This window comes from Microtus ochrogaster, chromosome 4 (assembly GCF_000317375.1).
Source record: "Microtus ochrogaster isolate Prairie Vole_2 chromosome 4, MicOch1.0, whole genome shotgun sequence".
Classification (NCBI taxonomy): Eukaryota; Metazoa; Chordata; class Mammalia; order Rodentia; family Cricetidae; genus Microtus; species Microtus ochrogaster.
The window spans coordinates 2,574,814-2,585,991 of NC_022011.1; the positions used below are offsets into that span (position 1 = coordinate 2,574,814).

Below are 11,178 nucleotides of genomic sequence, written 5' to 3' on the forward strand. Positions count from 1 at the left end.
AAAAAAAAAAAAAATTAATTAATTAGTAAAAGAAATCCAGGCTTGCTTGAACCCTTTCCTTGTATAATGTCTAAATAAAAAGGATGGGCGTCATTAATACTTGTTTGCATGCTAAAGCACCTACTTTGGCATAACTGCTTCTTTACATACATTAGTTCTTGACCATGTTCTCCATGTGGTGTGTTTGAATATGTAAAATACACATATGTACTTACATTTTTACATGTTTCTACCTGCAAGCTGAAGGGAAACCACAGGAGATTGTTGATTTAACCTCAGAAGAGGGCGTGCTTTTATTTTACTGTTTCCTTTTGATGTGATAAACTGTGTACTTTTATTTTACTGTTTTTAGAAGAAAAACAACAGTGAAGACATTGTGTATTTATGCAGACTATAAATCTGATGAAAGCTACACTCCAAGCAAAATCTCAGTCAGAGTAGGAAATCATTTTCACAACCTTCAAGAAATTCGGGTATGTTGTTTAGTTTTGTTTTGTTTTTTAATGTGTGTTTCTTTAACTCATTCTATATATGATAGTCATAAAACAAGAAAATTATATTGAAAACTATGCATATAATATTTGTATTTTTTTGAATTCTCATCTTTTTTTCTAATGCTTTAATTATGGAATTTTCAGGCATAAGAAAAGCTAAAAGAATTGTACAGTAATCCCTTCACCTTTGGAATATGTTAATATTTCACTATATTTGCTTTATTAAAATTATTTTTTAATTCATCAAAATACGGTACAGGTTCCTGATGCCACCTAGGATACAGGAACATGTTTACTTTCTCTGCTGGCTAAAGAATTAAAAGGCAGGAAGCAAGTGTTACCATTCATCTTGACAAGTCCTGGTGGTGCAACCTTATGAGACTTGGGAAATCAGGGCCTCCTTTTGCGGTTCTTAATCTCATTAATAAAAGGAAAAAGATTAAGAATGAACTCATGGAAGCACATGGACAATTTATTATAGTTTGAAAGAAAAATTCAAGGGCAGGCAAACAGTTTAAATTTAACAGTTGCCAGAGAGGGAAAATGGAGAAGAGAAGGGGGAAACTATGCTGCTTGAGATAAGCCGACATGTTGCTAAGCCACAGTGTAGCAGGGTTGTGTGGCAGGGAGGGAGCTTCAGAGTACGGGGGTGAATACTTAGGCTCTAGCCAGTGTCTGAAAGAAAAAGGCAGCGGGGAAGAAAAGGTAGTAGGAATTGTGGGCAGACCCAGACAAACATCAGCTCCTAGGGGTTGTACTAGAGAAGAAATACACATTATCTAATAGGGAACTCACCTCCCTCTAGTGGTCCCCTCACCAGGTCCCTAACCTGCTCCCACTGAATTAGTTATCAAGGGATGGGATAGAGACCAACTAGAGGTGAATTCCATGTTTACTATAACATCTTTATTTATTTCAAATATGTGAGCATGATATATTAGTAAGAGTTATCAGTATTTGATTAATATTCATTTTTAAGGGAATTTATGCAAAGCTTAAGTAGATTATTTGGTGGTTTAACAAATGTATATGTCTATGTAGCCTCTGCTCCTTTAAATTGTGGAACATTTTTCTCTTGGGAGTCTACTTTCATGGAATGTCTTTTTCTGTCCCTTTACTCTGAGTCTGTGTATGTCCCTAAGGATGAGGTCAGTAACAATGTAAGCAGCATGCACTCAGTTGCCTGACTACTCATGAGCTGACCAGTGTTTGGCTGAAGGATTTAGTCTCTGTATTCACAGTGATGACTGATAGGCCAGAACTTGCTGCTGTCAGTTGTTCATTGCCCTCTAATCACATTAGGTCCTTAGCACCTTCTTTCTTTTCTAATTTTGTGCTTAGGTAACTTTCCCAGTGGTATTTGTTGATCTTAGTCTTCATCATTTGCATAAAGATTTGTGATTACAAATTTCATATAAAAGATTTTATATTTGTAATGGCTGTTTATTGTAACTAATAACAACTTGCGTTTGCAAAATTTTACTTGGTTGCTTCAACAAATGTATGCCTTGTTACATAGAATCATATGTTTTATTGGGGAACACAAGAGAAACAAATGTCCATTCCTTCCAGGCAGGGCACTTAGTTAGAGGTTAGTTATTGTGATGAAACACCATAACCAGAGCAACTTAGGGGAGTAAAGGGCTCATTTTGTTCACAGTTGTATATAACAGTTCATCATTAAAAGCAGTGAGGGAAGGAACTCATGCAGCTCAGGAGCCGATGCAGAGACCGTGGAAGGGAGCTGCTTACTGGCTTGTTCCCATGACTTGCTCTGCCTGCTTTCTTATAGAACCCAGGACCACCAGCCCAGGGACAGCACCACCTGCTACGGCCTGGGCCTTCCCCCATCAATTGCTAATTAGGAAAATGCCCTATAGGCTTGCCTACAGCCCTGCTTTATGGAGGCTTTTTCTCAGTTGAGGTCCCTCCTCTCAGAAGACTGTAGCTTGTGTCAAGCTGGCCTAAAACTAACCCACACAGTAGCACAGTGAGAATGCTTCAAGGAAGCCATTCCATTCAAGTCCAGCTTAGTTCCCCAGTGAGTGTGGGGATTACATCCAGAGCATGGCATTCAGAAGGAGCTGTATCACTGAAAAGCCCTTCCCAGCCAGAGCTTAGTGTCACCTTGTTTGGACTGAATCTGCTTAGAGATATTTGACCTTTGTGGTTCTAGATTTTTGTCTTTCCCCAGATTTGGGAAGGATTTTTGCTCTTACATATTAAAATTTTAAATTTATATGCTTTTAATGTGAATTCTTTTATATGTGTATGTGTGTATATTTGTGTTAGTGTGTGCACACATGTTCTGGGAGCTTTGGGAGGCTAGAAGAGGCTAGAAGGTCCCCTGGAATTGGAGTTAGAGGGGATTGTGACCCACTGAACTTGGGTGCTGGATCCAAACTCAGGTCCTTTGGGAAAAACAGCAAGTGTTTTCAGCTTCTGAGCCTTCTCTCCAATCCACCTGTTGGTTATTTAAATGAGCTGCTTGTCTTTCTACTGTTTTTTTTTTTTTTTAGGTCATAAGTTTTGCAAGCTTTCATCAGGACTCCGCATGGTTTCCTCTTGTGGATTAGTTTCATAGGTTCTTTAGATTATTTCTGCTCTTGTGCATTAAATTTTTTATTATATTTTTCAGCTCTAGAATTTGTTTGGTTAAATAAACAACATCTACTTCTTTCATTTCTGATTTTGAGTTTTTATTGTACTAATTTTTTTGAATTATTTCTATTTTTAAATCTTCTTGCGTTTTCTTAAAGCAGCTAGTTTGAATCTCAGGCAGCTTTAGGGCACTCCATTTCCCCTGTGATCGTCAGTGGTGCTTTATTTTGTTGCTTTGGTTGGGTAGTATTTCATGGATTGTTCTTGAGTCTTATGCCATGATCTTACTGTCTGTGTACTTGAAGGAGAAGGAAATTATCCCAGTCTATGAAGACTGTCTGGGAAGGCCCACCACCAGCCAGCCCATCTGGAGATCCTGGGCAGGACAGCCGATGTGATCCATGAGTGTGTGCCATTGGAGTCCTCAGTCCTCTGATAGTCTGACCTGCTTCCAGTAGATGAGCTGGTGTGTACGTCTGGCGTCTTAACAGAAATAAAGCTTGTTTTTTAATGAAGAAAAGCTAGAAGTCTGTGTCTGCAAGGGGCTGACATAGCTTTGTGGTAGTCTTGCTCCTGAGTGTGTAAGGGCTTATGTGCTGAGATAGCTCTGATGCACGGGCCCATTGGAGCCTACCATATGCTGGGAAGGACTTGTTGCACTTTGGAATAGACCTGGAACCAAAGTCCATAGGAGTCTTCCCACTGCTAGAGCACTGAGTTAGACCTGATTCCTAAGTCAACCTGGATTTATAGTAATACTTATAGAACCTCAATTTTTGGATGCTAGACTGGTATCAAGGTCTTTTGGGATAGACTTGGATCCTAGGTATGATTGACTTAGGGTCACTAGAGCCTGAGTTTAAAGGATTCTTTGTAGGATTGGTTTGTAGGTATAGACTTGCAGGCTAAATCTGCAGGGTTTTGCTTGTGGTCTGTTGTTTCAAGTGCTAGTCTGAAACAACAACAACAACAAAAAAATGAAAACCAAACAAACAAACAAAGCCCAAAACAAGACCCCTAAAAATCAAAACAGCTCATAGTCCTTCTAGTATGGACTTGTGGCAGCCAGACCAACATTGCAGTCTACCTGGTCTACCTATTCCTTCAGCCTGGAATGAGGGAAGACTATGCCTCTGCCTGTGGATGCTAACTTACAGCAGGTGCTAGCCTAATGAATAGGACTTGGGGAAGGATAGTGTGATGGTGGGGCAGGACTGAAGCCTTGGGCCATGGGATGCAGTTTGTTATTGGGACAGTACAGAGTTCAAAGATGCCAGGGCTGTTTTGGCCCTGCATTATACCTAGGGCCTAAGTCTTTGGGGACTAGAATGGTGATGAGGTAGGCCCATATCCAGAGTATGCCAGGCAGAGCTGATCCTAGATCTCTCCCTATACAGTGCACCCTTGAGCATCCATGGGTACCTGTGTAGTTAGGCGCTGTGGTGTCTTGCTCTATGCTGGCCCTTCCTGGATTGGACTCCTCATCGGGGTCTGAAGCAGAGTTCAGGCAGAGGACATCTCTTCTCACTGCACTATGAGACTGTAGGAAGAGCGACACGAGAGATACAGAATTGCTCTTCCTTTCCTGCCGGATAGACCCCCACCCTCAAACAGGTTCGGTAGTCTTCTCTGACTTTCTTATTAGCTTTTTACAGAGGTGTTTTTGTGTACAGGTGTAGAAAGTTGGTCTAATTGTCAGATATTGCCAAGTTCCATTTTGCCATCTTGCTGATGTCAGGGCTTGTTTGTTTTTTAAGACAGCTACCTGGTCTCCTGTATATGTATACTGTTACTTTCCTTTTCTTTTTAAGACAGGAACTTCCCATGATGCTGAGGCTAGCCTTGAACTAACATCCTCCCACCCTGTGCTGAGATTACAGGTGTGTGCTAGCACACTTAGGTTATTTTACTTTTAAAGAATTTTCCTTGAAAAATAATTTTAGCTTTTGAAAGATTTTTATAAATAATATACTTTTTTAGTTTGAAATGTTTTCTGAAATCATTATGCACTTCTTGTTCTTGAATAAATTCACAAATAGATCAGCTTATTTAATCCCCCCCCCCCCCCCACAGGGTTTCTCTGTGAGGCTCTGGCTGTCCGGGAACTCACTTTTTGGATGGATCAGGCTGGCCTCAAACTCAGAGATTCACCTGCCTTCTCTTCCCAACACCCAGGATTAAAGGCATATGCCACCATCAGTTGGCTTTGCTTTAATGTTTCTTAATTCAAAATATCTTGATTTTTTTTTAAAGTCAGATCCCATTTGACCAGTTGATAGCCTTTTAGTCATATATCCAGTACACTTAATTAGTACCTCGTGTTATGAGAACTTGAGGCTTAATTGTATGATTTGTTACATAGTTCATGTTTATCAAAATGGATTGCTCATACTGAGAAGATTTTTTGGGGGACAATCTTTCCTTATTTGGGGTTACAGGTAAAAATTGTCCTAGTGTGAGCTGTGTGAATATAGCACTAGAAATAGTCTGGTCTGGCGGATGCTGTGTGAAATGCCCACTAGATGTCACTGTTGGCATTTATTTTTCTAGTCTTGTTTGCTGGTAGTCATCATCTCAAAGCTTCAACTAGCCTTAGTTGTAGTTTTTCCTAGAATATATTCGTATTTAAAAAAAAAAAAACTGAGCCGGGCGGTGGTGGCGCATGCCTTTAATCCCAGCACTCGGGAGGCAGAGGCAGGCGATCTCTGTGAGTTCGAGACCAGCCTGGTCTACAGAGCTAGTTCCCAGGACAGGCTGCAAAGCCACAGAGAAACCCTGTCTCGAAAAACCAAAAAAAAAAAAAAAAAAAAAACTGATGAATTTTGGGAAGTGTACATTCTCATACAAGATCTGTGTTTATGAGGATCTCTTCTATTCTGTAGTGAGTTTGACAATACAAAATAAGGATTTGAGAGGTTAATACGAGAAACTTTAAATGATATTTGGACCTTGGTATACTTTAATATCAAGTCTTTGCTTCTGTTGTCTAAATTTGCGGTATTACTGGTTTAGAAAAGGGAGTTTTACAGGCAGTGTCTTAGTTTTCTCTTGTATCTTTCTATGTGGTGATGATACGGTCTCATGAGACCAGCAATCCTAAGGAGTGCCAGGTGACGGTCTATTTTCCAGAATAACTTAATGAATAGAATAATGCGTTGTTTAATTCTCACTAAAGAACCACAAGTTCTGGATGTTCTTTTAATTAGCACCTTTATAGTTAATGATACTTTTAGTTATACATCTTTTTAGGTAATTTCTTACATTTACTTTTTTCCTTTTATATGCTCAAGAAGTGTCAAATAGTATTTTGTGTCTTAAGGAGAGATGAAGTAAGATCATATTTTTTTTAAACAGTTCTCCACTACATGACTTACATTTAAAGAGAGACTTCTTTGAATTCAGATGCTAAAGACAAGTGATTAAATCACTGAACTTTTATGAGAGCTTGGAGCCATCATTTCATAAGTTATAGGACTGGTTTAACTAATGGAAAGTCTAAATAAATCCTTTTGTATTTCTCCATGGATTTTTGCCTATGAGCGGCTCTCGTATATAGTGAGGCATTTAAATAGTTCTTTTTTCCCCTAGAAATTATGGATCTGCTTACTTAAAACATTTTAAATACTTATTTTTTGTAATCTTACTGATTTAAAGTAGTAACTTAAGAGTTTAAGGTGAGAAAAATGAATGTATCTTATGTATCTTTTTTTTCCATTTTTCCCTTTACTGCTCTCTCTTGATTCCTTTTTTTTAATTCTTTTTTTTATTGAGAAAAGGAAAAAAAAAACAAGTTTCCACCTCCTCCCAGCCTCCCATTTCTCTTCCCCCTCCTCCCACCCTTCCCCCCCTCCCCCCACTCCTCTCCCCCTCCCTTACCACAGGGCAGGGAACCCTGACTATCTTATGTATCTTAAAATGATTCTTTTTCTGTCATCATTCCCTTCATTTCAGTTATGGACCATGGCTAGATCTTTGTATCTCTACTGAAAACTCTCTACAGAGGATCTATAGTATTGTGCGGTGTAGCGGAGGAGGCACTTAAAATGGACTTTATATTGATAGAAAACTGCCTGGGGGTTGGAGAGATGGCTCAGTGGTTAAGAGCACTGACTGCTTTTCCGAAGGTCCTGAGTTCAATTCCCACATGGTGGTGGCTCACAACCATCTTAATAAGATCTGATGCTCTGTTCTGGTGTGTAGGCAAACATGCTGTATATATAGCAAATAAATAAATCTTTTTAAAAAACTGGCTTGGGCCAAATTGATTTTTTTGACAAAATTGATTTTATTTATATGCCACATATCTATTTTTAAACTTTATAAGTTGGTCTTTAAGAGAATTATATAAGCTATTGATGAGATTTTATAAGCAGAAACTGCATATATAGAAGAGATTCTCTCGACAGAGTGAGGATATTTTTTATTTCAGAGTCTTTGTTTTAATTTCTCTTCAACTCTATCAGTTCATCTCCCTTTTCAGGGAGAACTTTCAAGTAAGGGCACTATTGTTGAATTTTAAAATCTTTTTATTTTGTTTTGTTTTTGTTTTTTGTTTTTTTTTTTTTTTGGTTTTTTGGTTTTTCGAGACAGGGTTTCTCTGTGGCTTTGGAGCCTATCCTGGAACTAGCTCTGTAGACCAGGCTGGTCTCGAACTCACAGAGATCCGCCTGCCTCTGCCTCCCGAGTGCTGGGATTAAAGGCGTGCGCCACCACCGCCCGGCTGTTTTTGTTTTTTTGAGACAGGGTTTCCCTATGTAGCCGTGGCTGCTCTGAAACTCTTTCTGTAGACTATACTGGTCTTGAACTCACAGAGATCTGCCTGCTTCTGCTTCCTGAGTGCTGGGACTGATGGCATGCAACCACCTCCTAGTAAATCTTTTGTATTTTAACGTTATATTTTCACTTAATTGTGTTTTGCTTTGTGAAAGGAAAATAATATGTAAAGAAAATTTTATCTAAATAACAGAGTTGATGTAATTATTTAAACATTTTAGAAAAATCAAACAAAAACTTAACAATTTGCTAATTCTAGTTTTTTTTAATATTGTTATGGAACTTTCTGTGCTTAATATGAACTGAAGTCATTTTGGCTTTGGGTTTATTCCCCCCCCCCCACACAGGGTTTCTCTGTGTAGCCCTGCTGTCTTGGAACTCATTTTGTAGACCAGGCTGACCTTGAACTCACAGAGCTCTTCCTGCCTCTGCCTCCCTAGTGCTGAGATTAAAGATTAAAGGTGTGCACCATCTTGCCCAGCTGAAGTAATTTCTTACACATATCTTGAAGGCACTCAAAGTTGTTTCTAAACTCTTGTTGGGAAAAAAAAAAACAGCTTGCAGCTGGGTGTGGTAGGTAGTACCTGCCTTTAATCCTGAAGGCAGAGGGGACAGGCTGATCTTTGAGTTTGAGGCTGGCTTGGTCTACAGTCCCAGCAATCCCAGCAGTCCCAGTACTCAGGAAGATTTTAAAATTCAACAATAGTGCCCTTGTTTGAAAGCCCTGCCTGAATAGCAATAATCCTGAAGAAGGGTAGCACAGATGAACTGATAGAATTGAAGAGAAATTAAAACAAAGACTCTGAAATAAAAAATATCCTTATTCTGTCTAGAGACACTTATGAAAGTGTTTCAATGAAAATATATAGGAAGCAGAAATCAAATAGTTGGACTTTGGAGTTTAAATTTTAGATTAGAAAATGCTAATAATTTTGACTTGATGGTGCTACAGACCTGGCTGCTGACATCCTAGTGACATTAGGATTTGGTTGAGGTTAGAGCAGTTCAAGAGGAAGGAGTGCATCTAAAGGTATGTGGAAGGAATTGTGGCTGATGGCCACTAGGGGTTTATCAGGGCTATGAGTAGGGTCTACGTAAGGAGAAGTGAACATCTAGAATTCTTAGATTCTCTCAACTGGTTGAATGTTACCATTTATTAGAAACTGAGTGCAGGGTTAAAGATTGTGTATAGGGAGGGTGGGAAGAGGATAAATAGATGAGATTAATTTTAGTCGCTAGCTTTTGGCTTCTCTTCTGGTAGATTTGAGGATCATCAGTGTCTAAGTAGCAGCTTAGAAGTGGTACAGGGAGTGTAATTGTAATTTTTTAAAAAGCCTATGAGAAAAAGATGCCATGTGACAGTGCTCAGGTATGAGTGTGTGTGTGTGTGCACTTGAGTGCAGTTGCCTGAAGAGGTCCCCTGAACTGGAGTTAGAGTGAGCCATCCAGTGTGCATGCTAGGAGCCAAACTCAGGTTCTCTGCAAGAGCCTCCTTTTCTTTTTTTCTTTTTCTTTTTTTTTTGTATTTACTTATTTTATTTTATGTGTATGAGGGTTGTGGTAGTTTGAGTAAAAATGACCTCATAGACTCATAGGTACTATTGGGAGGTATGACTTTGTGGAGGAAGTACATCACTGGAGGGGCACAAGGACTTTGAGGTCTCAGATGTAGCACGCCCAGTTTAGCGGTCTCTTCCTCCTGTCTGTGGATCGAGATGTAGAACTCTGAGCTCCTTCTCCAGCATGCTGCCATACCCCACCATATTAATAATGGACTAAGCCTCTGAACCGTAAGCCAGCCCCAATTCAGTGTTTTCCTTTATAAGAGTTGCTGTGGTCAGGGTGTCACTTTACAGCAATAAAACCCTAAGACAAGTGTTTTGCCTTCATGTATGTATGTTCATTACATGTGTGCCCTGATGCCCATGGAGGCCAGAAAAGTGCTTTGTATCCAGGGGTACTGGAATTACAAATGGCTGTGAAACCACCAGATGGGTGCTGGGAACTGAACATGGGTCCTTTGGAAGAACAGCCATTTGGAAGAACTGCTGAGCCATCTCTATTTCCAATAACCCACTTCTTACAGTTTACATAGTGCCAAGCTAAGGACTAAACTTTTACTACATGGCTGTCCTATTTACATGACCCTCTTATCCTTAGCAGTGTGGTGACTTGTATTTTTTGTTTTATTGAAACAAGATCTTACTAGTCCAGATATTTTTTTGGAACTCTTAGTCTTCTTGCTTAAACCTCCCACCATAAGTGGCTCCCTTTTCCTTCCTTTCTTTCCTTATTAGAGATAGTGTTTTCCTGTATAGCCCAGGCTCACCTCCACCTTACTTTGTAGCCCAGGCTGGCCTTGAACATGAGCTTATCTTATCTCAGTGCCCTGAGTACTGGTGAGTGAGTTGGAGGATCCGCAGCAACTGCTCTGCACCCCTTCTCGCCATAGCATTTGCAGAATATCCTAGGGAAGGGAGTTTAGTCAGGCACCTTTCTTTTTCTCTCAGCTCGGTTTACCAGTTTAGGTAAGCAGAGGACCTTTGGATCCTCAGTTTTCAAAACGAAGAAATGAAAACATTGGAGTAAAGCTTGGGATGAAAGGCTGTATGTAAAAGGCAGTGAGTGTTTCTCTTTCATAAAAGAATTAAGAAAAGTCATCATATGAGGATTTGTATGGTTTTGGACATCTTTCCTCTTGTGCTTAAAGTTAAGGTTAATGAACAGAAACAGTAACTCAGCTGTTTTGGTGGTATTTTTAGAATGAAGATTCTACATTCTAATTAGTGTAGGAATGATCACAACTAGTTTTGATTTGGGTGCTTAGTCAAGTAGGCAGAGACAGTAGGTAGGGAAGACTTGAGGGGTGGAGAGAGAGGGAGAGAGAGAAAGAGAAAGAAAATACAGAACTCTACAAGCCAGGGTGCACCTGTAGAGATCAGTGGGTAAGGGTGTTTGCTGACAAACTTGATGAGCTGAGGTCAATACCTGAGACCCATATGGTTAGAAGCAAAGAGCTGACTGTACCCCTCCCCCGACATACATAATAAATTAGTAAACATTAAAAAAAGACTGTCTTAGTAATTGTCAAGTATAGAATATATTTGTTGGGGGAAGGCTGCTTGTTTGTTCCTAGCTGCTCAGCCCTGAAATAACCTCACAGAAACTTAATTAAATCACTGCTTGGCCTATTAGCTCTAGCTTCTTATTGGCTAGCTCTTCTTCTTTTTTTTTTTTTTTTTATTGAGAAAAGGAAAAAAAAACAAGTTTCCACCTCCTCCCAGCCTCCCATTTCCCTCCCCCTCCTCCC

At 39.6% G+C, this 11,178-nt stretch overlaps 1 protein-coding gene across 1 annotated transcript in view; it reads left to right on the forward strand.

Moving 5' to 3' along the window:
• The window catches only part of Anapc10 (anaphase promoting complex subunit 10), a 52,256-nt gene that overhangs the window by 20,714 nt on the left and 20,364 nt on the right, over positions 1 to 11,178 (forward strand). Inside the window, exon 4 of the mRNA XM_005345394.3 lies at positions 353 to 473. Coding sequence (XP_005345451.1) covers positions 353 to 473 — 121 coding nt within the window. The remainder of the gene's footprint in view (positions 1 to 352; positions 474 to 11,178) is intronic.